We start from the raw sequence: 25,045 nt of genomic DNA, 5'->3' as shown, positions 1-25,045 counted from the left end.
CAGCAGGAAAAAGAAACAGCTAACAGAGGTAGGAAATACAAACACACTGTACAGAATGACCTACAACTTCTACTTGGCCACCTGCAAAATAGCAAATTAAGACATGAGGTTCTCCTGCCTAAATACCTAAAGATTTCCCTGCAGACTTGCTCTTCCACGAAGAAGCAAGGGACTGATTTTAAGATTATATAGAAAAATCAAGATGCTTGGAACCTACTTACAACCTACTCTTAATATTAAAAAACAAAAAAACAAAGAACAAAAAAAGCCTCAGGGTCATCCTAAGTAGGCACTGCAAATAACTGGAATGGAGCACAGAAAGCACTTTGAAAACTGCTCTGGGCATGTGCTGTGCTCCAGGCATATTTTGCAATATATACAAATATTAAATCATTATATTGTACACATCAAACTAACATAATACAAAATTTTTTTTAATTAAAAAAATACTGGGGGTGGCTGAGGGGCTCAGTTGGTTGAGTGTCTGCCTTCAGCTTAGGTCATGATCTCGGGGTCCTAGGATCAAACCCTGTGTCGGGGCTCCCTGCTCAACGGGGAGCCTGCTTCTCCCTCTCCCTCTGCCCATCCCCCTGCTCACGCTAACTCTCTCTCTCTCTCTCTCAAATAAATAAATAAAATCTTAAAAAAAAAAGCTTTAAAAAGAAAACTGCTCTGGGCATGAAGAAAGAAGTAAACAGTAGTCAGCCAACTGTGACAGTTTGGAGGCGAGCACAGTTAGCAAACTGTAATCACCCGGTTTGGCTCCAGACTAAAAATGGTAAATATCCCAAACTATGAGAGAATATAAAATAATCTCAAGTTTATACATGATCTATATATGGCAGCAATGACCCACCCCTTTCCTGCCCACCTCATCCCTGTCCCCAAGGAGATGTTGGGGACATAGCTAGGTACTGATTAAAAAGCAAAAGAAGCTTTCCACCAAGGCACCAATACCATCTCCACCAGAATGTCTGAGGGTCTGACTTTGGCCTACATCACTCAGTTTAACTTACGATGCTGAAAGAGATCCCTCATTTGCATTCTAAGGAAGAGGACTGGTATAACACAGGAAATGGTCACTAGAAATTGGGTTGAGCCAGAAAAAGCCAATCGCAAATTACGTTAAAATTAAATTTACCTTCCATCTCTTCCTCCTCTTCCTCGTCTTCATCCTCATCCTCACTGGAATCACTGACCTGCACAGTTATGTCAGTGCTGGTTACAGGGGTCCAGTCAAAATAAACTCCAAAGCCAATGTCATAGTCATCGGTCGCAAACTCCCAGCAAACACGCTTCCCCTCTGGATGGGTAGGTACCCGGATGGTCACCACTTCACCCCGCTTCACCACCAGACGGCTGTTCTTCTCTTTGCCCAGCTTGCTTTTGAATTCCTTCATCTTGGCAAAGGTCCAGATGCACGGAGGAGCCATCAGAGGTGGGGATACTGAAAAGACAGGCAGCTCACTACTGAGAAACTAAGAGGAAATGCAAAGACATCTGGCATTTGGTTTAGGGAGGGTGTCGTGGTCAAAGCCCTTCCTTCTACTTCCTGGCTTCTTTGACTGCCTTTCACAAGTCACCTTCTCACTTTCCTTCCATCAGTCTGCCTGCCTTTTTTTTTTTTTTTTAAGATTTTACTTATTTATTTGAGAGAGAGAGCACACAAGCATGGGGCAGAGGGAAGGGGGATAAGGAGAAGCAGGCTCCCCGCTGAGCAGGGAACCAGATGCGGGGCTCGATCCTAGGACCCCAGGATCATGACCTGAGCCGAAGGCAGATGCCCAACCAACTGAGCCACCCAGGTGCCCCCTGCCTGGCTTTCTTTAAGCACCCACTGGGAACAAAGAAATCACCTTCCATACCCCCAGAGGTCTCACCTTTCCTGTGATCCCCCAGGAGATCTGCAGATTCCAAATCAGCGGAAAGGATATCTATAGCTCCTGTGTGCTCAGACTGGATCATAAAGATATCCCCAGACCTTTGTGGAACTTGGTACTTGGCCATCTGCACAAAGGAACTCTGATTAGAGCACTTCCTAGAGGGGCAGATTCCAATCAGTCTCCTTCCCGAAGGTGCTACCCCCTCCCCCATGGCCTCCACCTTCCCAGCTCAAAGCCTGCAGCTATGTTCCCTCCTCCCTTTGCAACTCTCCCCGAAGACCCTTTATAAAATCTGTCCGTGAACATCCTCCATGCTCACCACTTACTTCTGCACCCACAGCGTCTCTGTGCCGGGCCTTGGCCTGGCCTCAAGCCTGCACAGCCCCTCCGGATGGCCCCTCTCGTGGCAGCCCTTGCAGCCGGGGTTTAGCCCGACTCCCACTCTGCTCCTGCTACAATTCCCACTCCCGGTTACCTCCAGAGCCCTGTCAATCGAGTCACCAAAGCACTGCAAAGGGAGGATCTGGCTTATATTCTCTCTCTGTCTCATCCATTACACACCTGGGACGTCCCATGCCACCGGCTGTCACATCCACTAACAGTGTCCTATACATAATCGCCATTTCACCTGTTTCAGTGTATTTAAACAGTACGTTTGCTGCCAGACATCTAACCTGCATGGAGAGTCTGAGCGTCACTTGAAACTCAAAGCCCTCGCTAGCCCATGGCAGGAGGCTTCAACCTCTCTCTTGTGGGCTTCACGTCAGACCACTCGGATCAGGGTTCCTGTTTCTTGCTTGGATGCCGTAATTTCCTGCTCCTTCTCCAAGCAGTCAGCAGGCAACTCAAGACATGCACACCCACCGCCCACGCTGTCCAGTTAGGAGCTCAGATTTATATTTGCGAGAAAGAAATTTTGAATTACTCCCAGACTATATTCTCATAATATCTCTTTCTGGAGAATAAGTCCTACAGTTCTTTATCTGCATTGCTTAATGAGCTAAATGAGACTTTGGCTAACCTGCTTAAGTGGGTCTTTCCTTTTCCAGAAGGCTAAACAAAGGATTTAGTTTCCAACATATTAGCAGCGCAGCATTAGTAAAGTCAACTGATAGGTCTTGGCTTCAGTTTCCTCATCTGTAAAATGGGAACATGATGGTACCTGTCTCACAGGTTGGCTCTCAGGAGTAAATAAACTATTGTGGATAAAATGCTTTGTAAACTATAAAGCATTATGCAAATGCAATTACAATGTTTGGCACTGTTTATTGACACTAATACCATCTGTTATTATAATAGTGCTATATTAGCACTATAATAGTGCTAATAATGACACACAAACCCATTCCTCCGTGGCAGGGAGGCCACTGCTACCTATACAACTTCTAAGGAAACTTCATCATAAATACTGAGTACATCTACCTGAAGAAAACTGAAGCTGAAACACAATCCCACGGATCAAGGCTCCTCACATCCAGAGGATTTTAGACAACACGCGAGCATTCATTCCCACATTTCATTTTTTTTGAATAGCTGCTAGTTCACTGATGGGCCCTGAGGGTGATACCTGGGACCATTCTCCAAATAACTAAAACCAAGATGCCTCAATGCTTTAAGTGCCAACCCACCCATGTGCATCTAAATTCTGGTGCCACGAAAGAGACGGCGACAGTGTCCTCCCTACCTTGTTGAGGACCTGGGCCTGGTCTGCAGGCAGCACTTCCTGTCCCACCAAGGCCTGTGCCTCCGAGGCAGCAGCTGTCTTCCGTGGATCTTCTGGGGCATCCTCACTCATGGGAGATACCATCTGTGACCTCTCAGAGGAAGAGAGCAGGTCAATTCAAGGACTCTTTTAAAAGGCACGATAGTCTTAGAGAAGCTTAGGAATAAAATACCCCTCAAGGGACACCTCCCAACCTCTGCTTTCCTCTGGCATTTAGGTCTACTGTCCCTTAGGCCTCGCCTCAGCCGGAAATTCACCACCACAACAGAGGGAGTGCACGCGGATTCTGGAGGCAGTCCCCCTCTGGTCATCCCCGGAGCAGCCTCTCTGGTGTCTCCACTTCCTACCAGCCTCCACCTCACACCAGTTCACTGGGTAATAAAAGACGGTCAACACTTTCTTTGCTTTTTTAAACACACTAATCTGTTATCCCAATGACTTAAAATGCAAGCATTTGAATAGTTACTTTCAAGGAAGCAAGGGAATCATTTCTGCTCTCCTCCCTTTCCCCTGGCTTCCGGAGCCCAGAAAAGAAAGTGAGGGGCCAGGGTGGTAGCACCATACCCCAGGCCTCTTGGAAATCTGTTGCCAACAAGAGGTGGCATGGATTCTTTAGAGTATCAGTTAATGGTGCAGGGACCACTGGGGCTCTGAAGACTCTTCTATAATGATTCTAAAATATGATCGCCTTTTTTTCGTTTTCACCTTCTCAAGAGTATAGAGTTTTCCAGTACGTGACCTGTGATCTCACAACAGAGTGAACGCAGAAGCAGATGTAAGGATCTGACTGCTTTGTGCAGCCGGACATGAAAGAGTTACAACATCTCTCTTCTCACTAAATTATTTCTGCTTTGGAAAATAGTTGTTTTCCATTTAAAATATATTACTTATTAATATGCCATGAGCTTGTTATTTTCATTTTTAGATTAATCAACAACTATTTTTTAATTTTTTAGTTTTAATTTCTAATATAGTAAACAGTGACAGATACAACCCACAGAAAAAATTCCTTGGGGTCCTCAGTAACTCTGAATTGTGTAAAAGTTTGAGAACCACTGCTTTCAAGCATCGCTTTCCCAGGAAAGCTGAGTAAATGACAGGAAAACAGTACTATAGACAACATGGGGTAACAGAAGACTGCTTTGGTGTATATTAGCTTCTTTCTCTTTCTTCTTTTTTTTTTTTAACATAAACAAGAAAAAAATCACTCTACAAATTACCTCTTTTTCAGACAAAATAAAGCCATCTTTTGGGATATCCAAGTCATTCCAACCTCCCTCAGAACAACAAGAGGCAGTCACTGTAAAAATCAGAGGTGTGGGATGCTGTTGATTTTATGGGTTTGCTTGGGTAATCCTGTGTAAAATGTAAATTAGTCTAGGCTGTAAGCCTATTTATTCTCTTAACCCCAGAAATTACAGTCCACTTTTGTTTCTTGACACTATTTATCCTGATCTGTCTCCTCTACTAGAAGGTGAGCCTGATGCTGGCAGGGACCGGTCTCACTCCCGGTATGCACAGCATCTACGCCAGATCTGTCATGGAACTCTCATCCCCTAGAATGACGTCACGTCATCTTGCCTGGTCTGCTGTTGTCGCAGTGGCCTCTTGAACCTCTGAGAATCCTCAAAGACCTCAAGCCCTCTCCCACTCGAGGGTTTTGCACCTGCTGTCTCCTCAGCCTAGAACATTCTTCTGCCAGTTACCTGAGGGCTTCCTTCCTTCAGGCTTCTGCTCAGCTGTCACTTCTGGGGAGGCTCCCAGAGGTGGGCAGGTGAAATGGCTCATCCCATCCTAGCCCCATCAGTCTTTACACCCTTACCCTGTTCACTCGTCTTCACTGCACTCACCACTGCCCGACATATTATGTACCTACCATATTTTGTCGACTGCCAAGACTATATATTTGTTTTCAGATTTTAATATAAACAAAATGGGGGATGTCCTTAAAATTAGTAGTGTCTTACAACTGCCCGGGGCCTGGAATGACACGGAGTCCTTCTCCAGATCTGCGTTTGCTCCTGCCAGTACTCACGAGGGCTTCCAAATGAGATGACTTGAAATAAGTTATGTGTGAGGGTTTTGTTTAGATCACACTGGCAGAGTGAATTTAGACCACAAACTGGTGACTACAGACTCGTGGTTCATATTCTCAGGCGAGATATTTTTTCCACCGCTTACACAGTGCCAAGGTGGAGACATTCAAGTTTCCTTGCAATCCTTCTGTGTGGAGGGACCTTTTGTCTTATCTTTTTACTGAAGGTTTAGGCTTTTGGTGTCCTAGCCCCATAGTGTGGGGTGGGGGGAGGGTGTGTGTGTCTCTTACTAGACTCTCTACCTTGAGCATTCTTCCCTTTCTTGGTAGTTTATAAAATAACAGTACCTCTTACAGTTGATGGCACCTTAAGAGTCTGTGAAATATGATGCACACTTGCTTTCTGTCTGCCCTCCCACTAGAATGTAAACTCCATGAACCCAGGGACTTGGATTGCTTGTTCATCTGTGCTATCTTCATTGCCTAGAACACTGCCAGGTAAATAGCAAGCAGGCTCTCAACAAATACATGTTGACTGAATAAATGGGAGACAGCCCCAAAATATTTGTTGAACAAATAAACGAGTAAGTTAGTTTTTCTTTGGGAGCAAAAGAGGAGTGCTGGCATGTGAGACTACCACAGTGAACCTGACCATTAGCCTGACCTTACTGTGTATGCATCTAAAGTCTCTTCTTTGCCTTTGCACATGCTACTTTGCACGAATATGGTTCTGCTTATTAAAAAACAATTCTAAACAGGACATGCAACAGCCACATAAATTTAATATTCACATTAGCATTTTATGCTCTGAAGAATCAATGAAGGGTATTTTGGGAAAGATAAATTGCAAATCATTTGATGCCAGTGATAAACCACGTCAAGGAAAAACTCCCGCTGTAAGCCTGCTGGTGTGTGCTGACCCAGGGTAGGGAGGGCATCCCAAGGGAGGGGAGAGCCAGGCCAGCCTCACCGGCAAAGAGAGAGAATTGTGCCCTTCCAGTTCTAATATATACAAAACATAAACGCTACACTTCAGGCGTCATCTGGGCTGGATTTCTTTCTTCACACACTAGATTTCAGAAACCAAGTTTTAACATTAAACCTATTTTTTTCTAAGAACGTTGTACATTCTTCACTCAAAAACTTTATTTACTCTTAGGAGGAAAAATCAGTTCTGTGCCAAAGCCATCCCCCAAATATCCTTCAAATCATCATGTACAGAAAAAGGGTGATGGCAGGAAGACGGAAAGGAGCTCCTCTCCTGGGATTTGATGAGGACAGGAATTGTCTCAAATCATCAAAGCCTTGGGGAGGCTTTGTCTTCTAAAAGGACTGTTATATAAATAACCTAGTAGCTCTAAGCATGGAACTCAAAACCCTTCTAATGTGACTTATGAGAACAAGCTTTAGAGTAGAACAAACCTAATGCTCTATGAACCTGGAAAATTTTTCAATTCCCTGTTTTGTTTTCCCCATCGTAAAAAAAAACCAAAAAAACCCCTGTTTCAGCAGGGCTGTTATGAGGATTACATGATATAATACGTTTTAACACCTAGTATAGTACTGAGCAAACAGAAATATTCTATAAAAAGTAAGTATTTTATTATTATTATTATGGAGAAAAATTCAATAAAGTATGGCTATAGATCACCAACTATATTATTATATTAATCATTATTATCTTCCATCATTTGAATTCTGGGGGGAAAAAGTTTTATTTCATTTATAAAAGTAAGAAGAAAGAACTTCCACTCAAGAAATAATGGATTGGGGGCACCTGGCTGGCTCAGTCAGTAGAGCATGCGACTCTTAATCACGGTGTCGTGAGTCCAAGTCCCACACTGGGCACAGAATTTACTTTAAAATAAAATTTTAAAAAATTTTAAAGAGAAATAACAGATTGTTTAAATATCTTGACATTCCTCTCTACCGCCAGCCATCAACTCTCTGTGAGGCATGGAGACCACACTGGTTCTACTGGACTATATTGTGCCACGAGCACATCAATTGGACTATAATATCTATTAGCTCCATTATTTCTCCAAAATACAGGTTTTCATTAATTATTCCATAAATGTTTCATGTTTCCCCTTATTCCAGAGCCAGTACAACTCTTCCCTTTCCCCTATACACTGTGGTATCAATGACAGTAGGTAGATGAAATGCACGGAGCAGGAAATTAACAATCTGAAGGTCATCGTACCAGTTTAATCTAAAAATTAAAAAAAAAAAAACACCTCCCAAAGTGTGTTTGTGTGCGTGTGCGTGCATCTTATGGGTAAAAACCAAACACACATTCTCTTGAAAGTCCACCTGGGATCCATGTGTGATGTTTTAACATTTCAACCTGGGCTTCAGAAGAAGACAAAGACACTACACTATTTGTTACAGTTTTGTTCTCTGAGAGTAAAGAAAATTTCGTCACCTGAAAGAGATCCGACATTGCCCCTAAACACACCTAAGGGCTGACTAATTAATGACCAAATCATCTATAGTCTTCACTCCAACTTGTCTGCCCCCTTAAAGTCGCTGTCCACGCCTTTCATCAATTCCTTATCAAACGTCTAGGAACCAAGCAGTTGCTGTCCGTACCTGTAAGGTGAGGAACTGGGTTCCGGATTAGAGGCAGAAGCCACTACAGAGGTGACTTTGGTGTTTTCTAGATCTTCATTCTCTAGAAAATCATGGAAAGAAAAATTCAGTATTTGAGAGAGAACACAATCATTATTATTTTGTATCTTAAAAAAAAAATCTGGTAGTTTCAACCATCTTTCTCTTTCCAAAAATAGTCTGGGCATCCACCTCTGAGAGGCCCAGTGCATAAGTTATTCAAGTTCTCACATCCAAGTATTCTCAGACCAGCATAACGCACTCATGACAAAAATACATTCCTTTCCAAAACAAGCCCCTACAAAATTCATTCCAGTTCAAGAATCACATTTCTCAGGAAGTATATGGTTAAATTAGGCAAAACATAAAAGGCAGAGTGAGACTTAGGATGAAATGTACTGAAATCCAGCGTCACAGGGTGGAGTGTCACGTCTACGTTCAGTAAGCTCCCATCACTGTAGGTAGAGGAAAGGATTTTTGTAATTTCTTTCACTCGCTCATTCACCAGTGACTTATTGGAGAACTGGTAGGTAGCTTCAAGGAGTATCCAGGTGAAATGCATAATGAAGGCCATGTTCCCAAGCTCACAACAAGCCTTTGGCCAGTATGTTTGCCATTTTGCAGGAAAGGACACTAAGGCACAGAGAGAGGATTCAAACCCAGGCAGTCATACGCCTAACCTTTACGTGCTACTAAGCTTTATGGTTTATTGATCTAGCCTTCCCTTGAGCACTCAGAAAAGCATAGTGTATTTAGATAGGCCCTGGCTGGACCTCCTCTGGTTACGATCACAAGAAACTGAAGCCCAAAGTCCACTTCTCAGTACGAAATACAACTTAAATGAAGTAAACCTCAAATACTGCAAAATGTCAGTTTGGTAGCAACATAAAAGTACAAATGATGGGCAAATATTTGTGATCCAACTTAAATCTAGTCTCACTTTTTTTATCCGTGAAAAGATTTATTTTTCTTTTCATCAGCTCACACTCTCATAGGTAGAAAGAAAAACCTTAGAGCTTATGCCACCCAATTTTCCTCTTGTGACGATACAGAAAATACATACATCAGTCTCTGCCCCCAGTTCCTGGCACAGAACTCTAAAAATCCTGATGATTTCCTAATGAAAAAAACACTATGAGCATGTTTTGTTCTAATGCTTGGTCTTCGACTCTGGTTCCTGACACAGAGTTCATAAATCCCTTGGACCTTCTTTGGTGATAGAAGTGATAGAAGTGTCCTTTGTTCCAAAGAGGTGATTCTGGGTGGGCTCCTGGATGGGGACTGCTTACCAGAAAGACCAAGCCACGATCAGAGGCTTGGAATTGTCAGCCCTACCCCCATTCTCCAGAGAGGGGAGTGGGGCTGGACATGAAGTTAATGACTGATCACACTGATGTCATAAAACCTCCATAAAAATCCCCAAAGTACAGAGTTTGGAGAGCTTCTAGGTTGGTGAACACATCCATATACTGGGAGGGTGACATACCCCAACGCCAAGGGAACAGAAGCTCCTGAGCTTAGGACCCTCCCAAACCTTGCCCTCTGTGTCTCTTCATCTGACCATTCATCTGTATCCTTTCTCATATCCTTTAATTAACTGGTAAATGCAAGTATTTCCCTGAGTTCTCTGAGTTGCTCTAGGAAATCAAATTCAAGAAGGAGGAGGTCATGGGAATCTCCACTTTATAGTCAAGTCAGACAGCAGTTATGGGTAACCTGGGACCTACTGCTTGATATTGGCATCTGAAGTTGGGGGGGGGGGTGCGTGACAGTCTCATGGGACAAAGCCCTTCACCTGTGGGATCTGACACTGTCTCCAGGTAGAGCGTCGTAATTCAGTTAAATTGTAGAACACCCAGACACACCATCACAGAATTGCTTGGTGTGAGGGGAAAACCCACCTGCTGTCAGAAGTGCTGTGAACGGGAGTCGTGTGAGAGTAAAGGAGAAACTCAGGAGGACGAAGCTTTCTTCACACCTCCCCACAAAGAAACTGAGTCTCAGATAATTGTCAGATGTTCCCCCAGTCTCTGCTACTTTGCGAAGAGGCCCTTTGACCAAGAGATAATGGGAACACAAAGTTCTTCCCTATGTTGACCTGAGTAGAATCTCCTTCCTAATAACCTCTCTCTTAAATCCCTCCCCACAATACCCTTTCAAATATTTACAGCCTGCTATCACCTTTCCCGCAAGTTCCTCCTCAGGCTGACCATCTCCAGGTCTCTCCATCATCCGTCAGGTGACCTCTGACCACACTGGCCTCCTTTTGTTGCTCCTCTCTGTTCCATTTGAACTAAGGAGCTAAAATGGACTTTTCCAGATGTGTTCTAATTCATGAAGAGTACACTGAGACTATAAACTCTTAATAAGGACACAATATTTCTTGATCTAATACTCTAACGGAGCACCAGATTTTGTGTTTGTTTTCTTATGTTTTCTTTTTTCTTAAGTTTTCATTTAAATGCTAGTTAACATACAATGTAATATTAGTTTCAGGTGTACAATATAGTGATTCAACACTTTCGTAACTCACCCAGGGCTCATCACAAGTGCCCTCCTTGATCCCCATCACCTATTTAACTCATCCCCCACCCACCCACCTCCCCTCTGGTAACCATCAGCTTGTTCTCTATAGTCAAGAGTCTGTTTCTTGGTTTGGGCACTAGATTTAACTGCAGACTTATCCTGTTAGCCTAAATAAGTCAATCAAGATCTCCAGGGCATATAAAAATAAACTACTTCAAGCCCAGTCTCACCTATGCTCTATTTTTGAAACAGATTTTTGGAAAATAATTGACTTTTTAACTTTAATGCAGGACTTTGCATATCTATATTATTTATTTCAAATTAACTTCTTGAAATTACAGTAATGCATGCTTTGCTCATTGTAGAATGAATACAGATAAGAAAACATTTTACATTTACCCTTCTAGACTTTAATATACAAATAATCCATTATTCAGTGTAGAAAAATGAGCAAAAAGAAACAAAAAAAACAATGTTATCAACCACAATCCCATTAGCCAAAGATAACCTCTGTTAACATTTTGGTGCATATCCTTTCAGAAATATATTTATAGGGGCGCCTGGGTAGCGCAGTTGTTAAGCGTCTGCCTTCGGCTCAGGGCGTGATCCTGCCGTTCTGGGATCGAGTCCCACATCGGGCTCCCCCGCTATGAGCCTGCTTCTTCCTCTCCCACTCCCCTGCTGTGTTCCCTCTCTCGCTGGCTGTCTCTCTGTCACATAAATAAATAAAATCTTAAAAAAAAAGAGAATATATTTATATATTTATAAATATACTTATACATATATGGGGGGAGAAAAGAGATGTATATATATCTATATGTTTATATATTTTGCCCCCTATCTCCAGTCATTAATTTTGTGTGGGGCATGAAGACCATAGTTCTCCTAGAAAATAATGTACCATGAGTTGATCAGTTGGGACTACAATACCAACTAGCTCAAGGTTCTCTAACATACAGCTTTTCATTAATTATTCCATTAATGTTTCAGAGTTTCCACTCATTCTAGGGCTCAAATCTACACATGCACACACACACACACACACACACACACACATACATATTTGTTATATTTCTGAAAGGACATGCACGAAATGTTATTGAACATTATTCATTTTTCAGGGTCAATAGAAATGGTACTATATCATAATTTTAAATGGCTGTATATTATCCAATAGTCTATACTAAAATTTCTTCAACCAATCCTAAAGTTTCTATTGTTAGAGCTGGAGTTTGTTTCAAATCTTTCACTGTCATAAATGATGATTTTATATTAGAGATGTCTACAACCCTTTAAGAACGTCCCCTGTTCACAGCCTTAAAAGGGCAGTCCTGGTGACCGGGGTCTACCATGCTGGCCATGCTTATTGGTTTTGGGTGAATAACTGCCCCAAAGTCAGTCCAATTCTCTTCCCCAAAATCTGGGGTTGGTACCACAGGCCGAAGCAGACTGTGAAGAGTTTCAATCAGGGACAGAGCCTGCCATTTGGGAGAAGCCTTCACAGGCCAAGTAAAAGCAGATGACTAAGCACTGAAGACCACTGTCAGAGACAGGAAAACGATCATTCACGCAAAGAGAAGTAGAAACAAGGGACCTTGAGGTCCAGGAGGAAAAGAGACACAGAGAGTCTACCTGACCACTCTCTAATTCCCATAACGTCCATCAGTGCTTCCTGCAATTGGATTCTTTTTTTTTTTTTTTAAGACTATATTTATTTATTTGACAGAGAGAGCCAGCGAGAGAGGGAACACAAGCAGGGGGAGTGGGAGAGGAAGAAGCAGGCTCCCAGCAGAGGAACCTGATGCGGGGCTCGATCCCAGAACACCGGGATCACGCCCTGAGCTGAATCAGACGCTTAACGACTGAGCCACCCAGGCGCCCCTGCAATTGGATTCTGTAAGATTTCTTCATGTCCTAACAGTAAGCTTGCTTGCTTTCTACTTTTTATTGAAAAATACATATTTTGCAGATGGCATGAGAAGGAGACACAAAACTAAAAATGTTAATACCAATACCTTCTTAGTCAGTAATGAGGTAATTATTCGTACTTCAGAAGTCCTCTGTCTAATGCCCCTTCCCAATCATATCACCCGTATTCCGAATTCTGAGTAAATTATTCCTTTGTCATTCTTTATATATTTTAGGTATATTACTGCTTTGTAAAAACTTCTTTATTTTCTTTTTCAAATTTTTATTTAAATTCTAGTTAAAACTTCTTTATTTTAGAAAATTTTAAATAGGCACAAAATTAGAGAACAGTGGAATAGAGATTCATGGACTCATTATTTTCTCAACATTTTACATCTTGTTTCTTTTGTCCCCTACCTTCCTGCCCCACCACCATACACACAGTAGATTATTTAAAGCAAAGTGAAGACTTTATTATATTCATTTAGAATACATCTCTAAAGAAAAAGACTTTCAATACAGGTATGGTACCATTATTGTTCCTGCAAAATTGGCAATTCCTTAGTATCATTTAATACCCAATCCACATTCAAATGCCTCCAATTGTCTCAGATTTTTTTCTAACAACCAGTTTGTTTGAAATCAGGATCCAAATAAGGTTCACACACTAAATTTAGTTTATATGTATTTTAGGTCTCTTAATCTATATCATTCCTCACCCCATTGTTTTTCATACAATATATTTGTTGAAATGCAAAGTCATGTGACCTGTAGATTTTCCCACATTCTGAATCTGGCTGACTGAATTTTCACGATTTCATCCTTCTTCTGTTCACTGTATTACCTGTAAATTGATCTTAGATCTAGAGCTGTGCTGTCTAATACAGTAGCCACTAGCCTGTAGCTCAATTTAAATTAATTAAAATTAAATAAAAATTAAAATTCAATCTCCCGGTCTTATTAGCCACATTTCAAGTACTCAATAGCCACAGGAAGCTAGTGGGTACTGGATGGCACAGAAACATTTTCATCATCAAAGAAAATTCTTTTGGACAGTGCCGACCTACAGATATAGATTCAGGTTCAGTTTTGATCTCACAAGAATACTCCAGACATGGCACGTGAAATTCCTATTGGATCACACCAGGAAGTACAAAATATATGCTCATCACAACTTTAATGATGTAAAGATTGGTGAGTGGGTTCAAGTTTTCAGCCTTATTTCACCTAATGGCTTTAGTAGCCATTCATGATCATTGACTAAAATAGATCCATCATTTCATTAGAGACTAGAAAATGATTTTCATAATTCTAGCACCTTCTACATTTATTAGTTAGAATTCTTCTATTAAAAAAATATCTCCTCCCCATTAACCATTTGGTTACTCTGAAGTATTACTCATAAAAGGCAGGATAAAAGATTGAGTCTTCCCTAATTATCAGAATACTAAGAATCATAGCAATCTCCATATAATGATTTGGGGGTTTTGTAAAGTATTGTTAGAAACATGCAGTTTTTAACATGTTTTATGTGTTTCAAGTTTTCCTAGTTTTGGCCATTGGGAGCTCTTTAGAGTTGGTTCCTGTGCCCGAGTAGTCTTGCTTATAGTCAAGCTCATCTTATAAATGCTCTGCCCCAGTCATTTCTCTAAAGAGTCCTGGTTCTTTCTGATGAGAAAAGGTATATACAGCAACCACATCAAAATCGGAACCATGAGGGGCACCTGGGTGGCTCAGTGGGTTAAGTGTCTGCCTTTGGCTCAGGTCATGATTTCAGGGTCGTGAGATCAAGCTCCACATTGGACTCCCAGCTCAAGAGGAAGTCTGCTTCTCATTCCCCCTCTGCCCCCACCAGCCCTGCTCATTCTCTCTCTCAAATGAATTAAATTAAATTTTTAAAAGAGAACCATTAGCTGTTGGCTTTGCCCAATACATTCAACAGACCTTTACTGGGTCCCTGCTGTGTGCCAAGCACCATATTTCATCCAGGGAATATAGTTACATTAGACATGACTTGTGCCCTTAAAGAGCTCAGTCTACAGAGAAGAGAAACTCATAGACAATGGTAATACAAATGTGTTGTTATTTAGAATAGAATTATGCCCTTGATATCACAGGAACACAGCGGGTATTTAACTAATTTAGGGAAGAAAGGTGATCAAAGGACTTTTCCTGAAAGACATGGCAATTATGCTATCTTAAAGAGCGAGTAGGGCTTGGCCACAGGCAAGGGCATTGAAAAAGGGCACTGCAGGCAGAGAGGATTAAATGAGCAAAAGCAAATACACAAAAAAGCACCATGGCATATCTATAGAAGACTGATGAAAAAATTAATGAAGACAAAAAAATGGAATGACATCCCATGTTCACACAGTTAAAATGTCCATATTAGAGGTGTCTGCGTGGCTTAATCGGTGGTTAAGCGGCTGCCTTCAGCTCAGGTCATGATCCCAGGGTCCTGGAATGGAGCCCCACGTAAGCTCTCTGCTCAACAGGGAGTCTGCTTCTCTCTTTGCCCCTCCCCTTCTCCCTGTTCATGCTCTGTCTCTCCCTCCCCTTCTTTCAAATAAATAAATAAAATCTTCAAAAAAAAAGAAAGTTGAACAAAACTGGAGATATCATACTTCCCTGTTTCAAAATATATTACAAAGCTACAGAAATTAAGAGAGTATGGCATAAAGACACGTATAGATCAATGAAACAGAGTAAGAGTCTCGAAATCAATCTATACATATATGGTCAACTGATCTTCAAAAAGGGTGCCAACAATACACAACCGGGAAAGGACAGTCTCTTCAACAAATTGTGTTGGAAAAACTGGATACCCACATGCAAAGGAATGAAACTGGACCCTTATCTCACACCATACAAAAATCAACTCAAAATGGATTAAAAACGTGAGGCCTAGGGGCGCCTGGGTGGCACAGCGGTTAAGCGTCTGCCTTCGGCTCAGGGCGTGATCCCGGCATTATGGGATCGAGCCCCACATCAGGCTCCTCTGCTAGGAGCCTGCTTCTTCCTCTCCCACTCCCCCTGCTTGTGTTCCCTCTCTCGCTGGCTGTCTCTATCTCTGTCAAATAAATAAACAAAATCTTAAAAAAAAAAAAAAAAAAAAAAAACATGAGGCCTAAACTATAAAACTCCTAGAAGAAAACATAGGGGAAAATCTTCATGACATTGGTCTCATGACAAAGCTTCATAATTTTATGGATATGACACTAAAGCACAAGTAACAAAAGCCAAAAGAGATAAGTGGGACTACATCAAACAGAAAAGCTTCTGCATAGCAAAGGAAACAATCGACAGAGTGAAAAGACAACATCTGAAGTGAGAAAAAATCTTTGCCAACCATATACCTGAAAAAAGGTTAATTTCCTAAATAAATTTAAAACTCCCACAACTCAATAGCATAACAATCCAATAACCCGATGTAAAACTGGGCTTAAGACTTGGGGCTCCTGGGTGGCTTAGTCGGTTAAGCAACTGCCTTCAGCTCAGGTCATGATCCTAGGGTCCTGGGATCAAGCCCCGCATCAGGCTCCTTCCTTGGCAGGAAGCCTGCTTCTCCCTCTCCCTCTGCTGCTCCCCCTGCTTGTGTGCTCTCTCTCTCTGTCAAATAAATACATTAAAATCTTTAAAAAAGTAAATAAAAATGAGCTTAACACTGGAATATACATTTCTCCAAAGAAGATATCCAAATGGCCAACAAGAATAGGAAAAGATGTTCAACATTACCAATCATCAGGAAATGCAAATCAAAACCACAAAAATGAGATATCATCTTACACTGGTAGGATGGCTATTATCAAAACAATAACAACAACAACAGACAAGTATTGCAGAGGATGTGCAGAAACTGGAACCCTTGCACTTACAAGAGAATGTGAAATGGTATAGCCACTATGGAAAACAGTATAAAGATTCCTCAAAAAATTAAAAATAGAATTATTATATCATCTACCAATCCCATTTCCAGGTATTTATCCAAAAGAATTTAAATCAGGATCTCAAAGAGATATTAGCACTCCAATGCTTCAGTGCAGCACTAGTCACAATAGCCAAGATGTGATAACAACCTAACTGTCCAATGACAGATGAATGGATTAAAAAAAAAAAGTGGTAGATACATACAATGGAATACTATAATATTTTTTAAGAGAAGGAAATCCTGCAACATGTGGTAACATGCATGAACCTTGAGAACATTATGAAATGTTCTAAATGAAATAAGCCAGCCACAGAAGGACAGATGTTGCACAATTCCACTTGTGGAGGTATCGAAAATCTGAGAGTACAATGATGTTTGTCAGGCCCTGTGGGGAGAGGAAAATGGGGAGTTGCTAATCATCGGGTGTAAAGTCTAAATTACATAGGCTGAATACGTTCTAGAGATCTCCTGTATAATATTGTGCCAATAATTAACAATACTGTATTGTACACAAAAAAATAAAAGGAAATACTTAGAAACACTTCACAGAAATAAAAAAATAAACATTAGTAAAACAAAACGCCAAGGCTGTTCAGTGTGTATAGCAAGTTCAATGTGTGCAGAGACCTGAGCCAAGAGACACATGTCCCATCAATTTAACTCAATACCGAACGAATTCCTAACAAGCGCCTGGCCCCACACTAGATACTGGAGATGATGCACGAAAGCAGACAGAGTTCTGGCCTCATGAAGCTTTCGTCTAGCAGGGAAGACTGAGAAGGACCTTTATCCCCCAGATGACCAAGAATTTTCGGCTTAAATTTAAGCTAGGAAATGACATGGTCAAATTTGTATTTTTTGGTAGGATTCTATAGCAGCTGATGGTAAGATGGATCTTACCCGATCTGATAGGAGGCCTTGGCAAAGTTCACATGAGAAATAATGAGGATCTAGTAAGTGATAACAGAGACAGAGTAGAGAGAACTCAATAAGAAAATCATTAGGTGGTCAAGTTTGTTTTTAGGATGCCTGTGCTGGCCGTGTTTATTTCCTTACTAAATGGTCACAAACCATCTGTGACATATTCTAGAACTTTGCTGAGAAGCTGCATCAAGTTTAATGGTCTACAGATTCTGGATTCTAATCTCTTTTCCTCTTTGGGTAATTGATACATAGGTTCATTTCTAGTCCCTGACAGTCCTCAAAGATAGCACTGAACTTGCTACACACAATTACAATTGCCGGTTCTTTCAGGACCCTGGATGTAGCAGTCACCTGTGGATCTTGAGGCTTTCACATACTCAACCTTCTCCTGGAGGGGACTGACTTTGTAAACAGTACACAATGGAAGTCAGAATGGAAGATCCTTCTTTTTCTAAACCCGGGAAGTTAGGGACCAGGCACATGACCTAAAATATTCCCACCAAGAACTGGAAATAGCGGGGCGCCTAGGTGGCGCAGTCGTTAAGCTTCTGCCTTTGGCTCAGGGTGTGATCCCAGCGTTCTGGGATCAAGCCCCACATCAGGCTTCTCCGCTAGGAGCCTGCTTCTTCCTCTCCCACTCCCCCTGCTTGTGTTCTATCTCTCGCTGGCTATCTCTGTCAAATAAATAAATAAAATCTTTAAAAAAAAAAAAAAGAACTGGAAATAGCAGTGGCACAACGGAGGGAGAGAATTCATCTAGCGGTAGCCAAACAGCCCTCACCAAATTGTTCTTGCTGCTTAGCCTCTAGACCAGCCTATTCCCCAGCCTTCCAACAATGTGGTGAGCCTCCTATATTCTTCCAGTCATCCATTTTCTGCTCAAAGCAGCCAAAATTAGTTTCTATTGCTTGTAATCAAGAACTCTTGATTAGAGAGTTCTAACTCTTGATTAGAGTTCTAAGACCTAGATAGCATTTGCTTGGATCCAAAAATCTGAACTTGAAGTAGTCAGATATCCTATCTTCATTCTGATCATCTTCATTATTATAGCCAACACCTAGTTATCCTTAGTGATCCTTACTATATGTCAGTTACTTTCTAAGCATTTTGTAGTCATCATCTTTTTGATTCCTCACTGAATCTCACTCAATTGCATAACCATTGAAGTTGATACTACAGTTACTTCCTTTTTATCATTCAAGAAATTGAGGCTCAGCAAAACCAAGTAACTTGCCCAAGATGACCAGCAAATAGGAACAGAAGTGATGTGAGTTCAGCCAGTCCAAGTTCAAAGCTAGCACTCTTAATAACTATATTATACACTGATTCCTTTTCAAATCTATATTGTGAAATATAACACACCTACAGAAAAGTACACAAAAATGTGCAGCTCAATAAATTATCAAAAGCAAACACCTATATTAACTACTACCTAGGCCGAGACACAGATCATTCCTAGCACTTTACAAGCCCCATTCATGACCCTCCCAATCATTACTTGCTCCTTTCCTCCATAACCGTCGTCCTAACTTAGGGTCAAGTTTTGTCCTTGTTTTTCTTTATAGTTGGGCCATTTAAATATGCATTCCTAAATAGTGTTACTTTATTCTGCCTGAACTCTATTAAAGAGAAATAATGCAGAACATTTCAAGACTAGCTTCTTTCACTTGGCATTATGTTTGAAAGACTCAAGTATGTTGTTGTAGGTAAGTTTATTCATTTTCAGGGCTATATAATATTCCATGAATATACCATAACTTATCAATATACCATTGATGAATTTAGGTTCTTTCTAGTTTTTGACTATTATGAATGATGCTATAAATATTTTTGTTCCTGTATCTTGGTACACATGCACATGCATTAATTTTGTATATAAACCTAGGAATGGAATGGTTGAGTCATAGAAATATGCACAATAAACCTTGGTAGAAAATGCCAAATTATTTTCCAAAGGAGTTGTACCAAATGTGCACTCCTGCTGGTACCGAGAAACACTCCTATCACTCTGTACCCTCTCCGATACTTAGTCATATTAATAATTTGGCCCATTCTGATTGGTGTATGATCATTTAGTTTGCATATCACTGATGACTTATCATGTTTCTTGACCATTTGGAAACCCTCTTTTATAAAGTGCCTGTTTAAGTCTCTTGCCTATTTTACTGTTGGAGTGTCTTTTAATCGATTGTTTACTGAAATATTTTCCTTTGTAGTTCTCAACTAGCTGGGAATTCCACTGTACCACTGCTGATGTCATCTGTGAGGTCATGAGGGTGGTGGCCCTCAATATCACAGCCCAGTCTGGCAGTCCCTAGGATCTCTTTAATGGTTCCAGAGAGTTCTCTAACTAAAAATAGGTGCCCCATCTGTCCAGCAACATCAACAATCTCATCAAAACTGATATTTTCATCATACCTAATGTTTTTCTGCTTCTTTCTATATCTTGGCAGTTCCTTGAGGGTTTTGATAATGAGGGCTGAGGCAGAAAGTACCACCTCAATCTGGACCTGTCTGTCCTGAAGGGTTATTTTCACTGTAATCCTCAGGCCCTTCCAATTACCAGTTGCTTTGGCTAGGTCATCATCAAACTTTTTGGAAGAAAGACTCAGGTGGCCAATCTCGGGCGCCTGGGCAGACAGTGCACCAACTTCCCCACTGGTGCACCTCAGGTATATGACTTTGATTTCAGTGGGGTTCAATTTAGGCAGCAAGGTGCAGGCAGCTGGTGTCAGATGAACCTGGGTTAAGGGCAGCCAAAGAAAGTTGCACCTTGGCCAACTCCAAGCCAAAAGCTGCAAGCTGGATTGTCTTTTTATTACTTATAGGAGTTCTAAATACAAACCTTTCATTAATTACATGTGTTACAAATAACTGCTTCTACCCTGTGACTTACCTTTTCACTCTTTTAATGGTGTCCTCTGGTGATGCAAAGTTCTTCATTTTAATGTAGTCAAAATTTATCACTCTTTTCCTTTTTAGCCCTTCGTGTGTCCTGTTTGAGATGTCTTCCCCTACACTGAGGTCAGTATATTCTCCTATATTATCTTTTAGGAGCTTATTGTATTGCCTTTCACGGGGTGGTATCCAATCCAACTAGAATTGATTTTTTATGTATGTGGTGTGTGAAGTAAGGATCAAGTTTCTTTTCTTTCCCTCCTTTCCTTTCTCTTAGGATATTCAATAGTCCCAGCAATATTTACCATTCTTTCCTCACTGCTCTACAGTACAAACTTAATTGCAAATCAAAGATTTTGTTTCTAGGATTTTATTCTATTCCTAGGGCCTATTAGACTATTCCATAAAAGCTTTAGAATAAATCGTGATACCTAATTGAGCAAATCTTTCCATCTTGTTGTTCTTATTCACTCAAGTATTTTTATATATGCTATTTATGGCTTTTCATTCCTCCCTATATTTTTGAGAACTAGCTTGTCAAATTTCCATGCAAAAACCCCACCAAAACCCTGATGGGATTTTTACTGGGATTATTTTATTTATATAACAAGTTGGAGAGAACTGACATCTTTACAATATTGAGTCTTTCAACCTAAGAATATGATACATCTTTCCATTTATTTATTCTTTCATTTCTCTCAATAATTATAGGGTCTTGGCCACAGAAATAAGATGACAAAGGGGACATCATCCTTTGGAAAGTGTCACAATAAGACGTGCACATTGTGCCACCACTATGGCTCTAAGGCCTACCACCTTTGGAAGTCGACCTGTGGCAAATATAGCTATCCTGCCAACAGGAAGAGAAAGTATGACTGGAGTACCAAGGCTAAAAGACAAAATACCACTGGGGCTGGTCGAATGAGGCAGCTAAAAATTGCATACTCCAGATTCAGGCCTGGGTTCCATGAAGGAACATCACCTAAACCCAAGAGGGCAGCTGTTGCAGCACCCAGTTCTTCTTAAAGATTTCAACAATTCATCACACAATAAATGCTCTGGTTTTTTAAAAAAATAATAATAATGTTTTATAATCTTCTGCACAAAGGCTTTGCATATATTTTGTGAGACTTATTCCTAGGTATTTGAACTTCTTTACTCTATGGTAAATAATATTTTTATATATTTTTTAACTTCATTGCTGGTACAGGCACACTTCATTTTATTGTGCTTCACTCTGTTGCACTTTGCAAATATTGCCTTTTTGACAAATTGAAGGTTTGTGGCAACCCTGTGTCAGGCAAGTCTATCAGTACCATTTTTCCAACAGCATTTGCTCACTTCATGTCTGTGTCACATTTTGATAATTCTTGCAATATTTCAAACTTTTTCATTAAATTATATTTGTTATAGTGATCTATGATCAGTGAATACACCTCTGCTGAAAGCCCAGATAATGGTTAGCATTTTTTAGCAATATTTTTAAGGTATTATACTTTTTTTTTGGACATACTGCTTTTGCACATTTAATAGACTACAACATAGTGTAAATATCACTTTTATATGCACTGAGAAACCAAAAAATTTCACTTCACTTGCTTTTTTGCAATATTTGCTTTATTGCAGTGGTTTAGAACTGAACCTGCAATATCTCTGAGGTAAGCTTGTATATATAAGCACAATGAAATTTTGCATATTGGCTCTGTACCCAGCAATCTGGCCAAACTTAGTTCTAATAATTGATCTGTAGATTCTTCTGGATTTTCCATGTATATAGTCATCATCTGCAAACAATAGATTTAACAGGATTCTTTTCTAATTTTCATATATTCTTTTTCTTGCCTGACTATATTAGCTAGAATATCCAATAAAATGATGAATAGTAAGCAGTAAGAGTTGGCTCCCTTGTCTTATTCCCAATCTCAAGAAGAAACCTTTCAAATCTCACAGTTAAGTTTGATGCTGCTTATAGGCTTTTTGTAGATATGTTTTTTCTAATTAAGGAAGTTTTCTTTTATTCCTACTTTGCTAAGAGTTTTAAATCATAAATGGAGGTTGAATTTTATCAAGTACTTTCTCTGCATCTATTAAACTGATCATTTTTATCCACTAATATACTAAAATGGTGATTTACATTGACTTTTAAAGAATGTTAAAACTAACTTGCATTCCTGAAAAAACCCCACTTGCACATATATATTCCTGGATTTAGTCTGCTAATATTCTGTTCATGACTTTTTGCATCTATGTTAATGAGTGAGATGAAAACGTGATTTTCCTTTCATCTGAGGTCATTGTGATTCTGCCTGAAGAATTTAGTTATTCCTTAAGTGCCAGTGTGCAGATGATAAATCCTGTTTTTGATTGCCTGAAAATGTCTTTATTTCACCTTCATTCTCAAAGACTATTTTCCTGAAAAAAAAAATTCTATACTGGTATTTCCTTCAGTATTCTAAAGATGATGTAGCTTCTACTGCCCTGTGCAGAAGTCAGCTTGTCAGTCCAATTGCTATTCCTTTAAAGGCAAACTGTAATTTTCTCTGGCTACTTTTCTCTTGACTTTGCTTTTATAGCAATTTTTTAAAGATTTTTTTTTTTTAAAGAGAGAGAGAGCGCACGAGTGTGAGCTGGAGGAGGCGCAGAGGAAGAGGAAGACAGTCTCAAGCAGACTGCCTGCTGAGAGCAGAGCCTGACACAGACAGGGCTCCATCTCACAACCCATGAGATCGTGACCTGAACTGAAACCACGAGTCAGACGCTTAACTGACTGGGCCACCCAGGCACCCAGGTTTTATAGCAGTTTTAACTTAACGTGTATCTACTGTAGATTTCACCATACTTATCCTGCTTGGGATACATGGGGCTTCTTAAATCTGTGCATTCCATTAGCTTTGGAAAATTCACAGCTATTATCTCATCAAACATTGCTTCTGTCCATTCTTGCTCTCCTCACGTTCTAGGACTCCAGTTATATAAAGGTTAGACCTTCTCACCATATCTTCTAGGTCTCTTACCTCTTTCCTGAATTTCCCATTGTTGCATGGATATTTTTACATATTTCCTTCTGACTTTTCTTCTGACCAGTTCACTATTCTGTCTTCAGACATAGTAACTTTTTGCTAAACCTATCAACTGAGTTCTACATCTTCATCTGTATGTTTTAATTATAGAATTTCTATTTGGTTCTATTTTTATAAATTTTAATTCTTTGCCAAAGTTCTCAAACTTGTCTTTTATCTTGAATATAATAAATATAATTATGTTTCAGTCTGTTGCCCCTTTGGATTGATTCATACTATTGTTTCTTTTGATTTTTGTTCACGTTCTCTTCCAGGAATCTGGTCATTTATGAAATGTGCCAGAAACTGTTCTCACAAAATTGTTTGTAGAAACAATCTGAAGCCTAATCTAAATAAGCCTCCAGAGGTTTGCCTTTGCTACTTCCACATACCTGGGGACACTAGCAGCCTGGGGGGCACCTTAACCCAATTTCATGAACTTAGATTTTTCTGAAACTGAGCTGCAGTCCCTGCAATGGCCTATTTCTAATTTCCCCTTACTTCCAGAACATGGCCTTTCATAGTCCCAACCTAGAGAAAAGGGGGTTCACCGGTGTTCCCCCTACCTGATTGGTTCTGAACATTAATCCTTGTTCCTTTAGTCCAGAGAGGCGCATTCGCAGCCTTGACAAGCTTCCTCACTCAAGAATCCAGCATATGCCATCAGAGAAGAAAGGAGCCCTCAAAATGGACTCTCATTGTTAGACTTCTATCTTAATATTTCTGCTCTCACATTGATTATAGCCTGGTAATTCATTATCTGGCTAGCTCTCCAGGATCTTCAAGCAAATATTCATATGCTGACAATTATTTTCTAATTGTCCCCAGTGGGAGAACTGATCTAATTACCTAGTCTGCCATTACTCAAAACAGAAACCAACATTGCCTCTTTACCTTTTTCAGTCTGAAAATACCTTACTGAATAAAATGGAGACAAAACAGAAATTTTAAGTCTGCCTTCTTTCTGTCATTGGCTGACAGTATCAGCTCATCTAAGTGGTGGTTCTATCCCCCTTTGATTTATCCTTAGGCAGAAATGAAATTAGCACAAAAATAATGAAAAACAGTAGTGGAGTTAAAGAATAACATAAAATTGATCCCTAGAGAGATTTACAACCTATATTTCATAAAAAATTCATCTGAGAGAAAAAAGTCCAGAAAGGGTTAGTTCCTGATGAGCAGAAAGGCAAAAGAGATGTACAGAATGTCTCTTACAAATAAGCATAGTGAAGAATCTCATGACACATTTGTGTTTTTTTCTGAATAGATAATATATCCGCGTTATTCAAAATTCAAAAAGCATAAAAGTATACAGTGAAAACTTCCACCCTTCTCAGTCCCCACCACCAAAAGCGACCAATATTATTAGGTTTTGTATAGTTTCCCAGAATTACTTTATGCACATTAAGTGTGTGTATGCATATATATTCTTTTTTATACAAATGAGTATATTAAACATACTTTTTTTCCCATTTATATCTCAGAGATCTTTCCATAACTATACGTAAAAAGTTTTCTCATTTTTTCTACAGCTGATTAATATTTCATTGG

At 40.1% G+C, this 25,045-nt stretch overlaps 3 protein-coding genes across 5 annotated transcripts in view; 1 reads left to right on the top strand and 2 right to left on the bottom strand.

The window, feature by feature from the left end:
* TMED8 (transmembrane p24 trafficking protein family member 8) overlaps positions 1–25,045 on the bottom strand; it is a 44,694-nt gene that overhangs the window by 13,568 nt on the left and 6,081 nt on the right. For all 3 annotated transcript variants that reach the window (XM_040641607.1, XM_040641608.1, XM_040641605.1), the window contains exons 2-5: positions 8,234–8,315; positions 3,568–3,697; positions 1,881–2,007; positions 1,142–1,447 (exon numbers count right to left, since the gene is read on the bottom strand). In XM_040641607.1, coding sequence (XP_040497541.1) covers positions 1,142–1,447; positions 1,881–2,007; positions 3,568–3,697; positions 8,234–8,315 — 645 coding nt within the window. The remainder of the gene's footprint in view (positions 1–1,141; positions 1,448–1,880; positions 2,008–3,567; positions 3,698–8,233; positions 8,316–25,045) is intronic.
* On the bottom strand, positions 18,202–20,480 carry LOC103674053 (60S ribosomal protein L12-like). The gene is made up of 2 exons (XM_040641232.1): positions 20,434–20,480; positions 18,202–20,348 (listed from the first exon to the last, which is right to left on the bottom strand). The coding sequence occupies exons 1-2, from the start codon at positions 20,478–20,480 to the stop codon at positions 19,757–19,759; spliced, it is 639 nt and encodes a 212-aa protein (XP_040497166.1). The 3' UTR covers positions 18,202–19,756.
* Positions 20,561–21,578, top strand: LOC121105217 (60S ribosomal protein L37-like). Its single transcript, XM_040641609.1, has one exon. It carries the CDS (start codon positions 21,168–21,170, stop codon positions 21,459–21,461), a length of 294 nt encoding a protein of 97 aa, XP_040497543.1. The 5' UTR covers positions 20,561–21,167; the 3' UTR covers positions 21,462–21,578.

The sequence above is a fragment of the Ursus maritimus genome, unplaced genomic scaffold (genome assembly GCF_017311325.1).
Source record: "Ursus maritimus isolate PB19 unplaced genomic scaffold, ASM1731132v1 scaffold_25, whole genome shotgun sequence".
NCBI lineage: Eukaryota > Metazoa > Chordata > Mammalia > Carnivora > Ursidae > Ursus > Ursus maritimus.
This window is presented reverse-complemented; position numbering and strand designations above follow the sequence as displayed.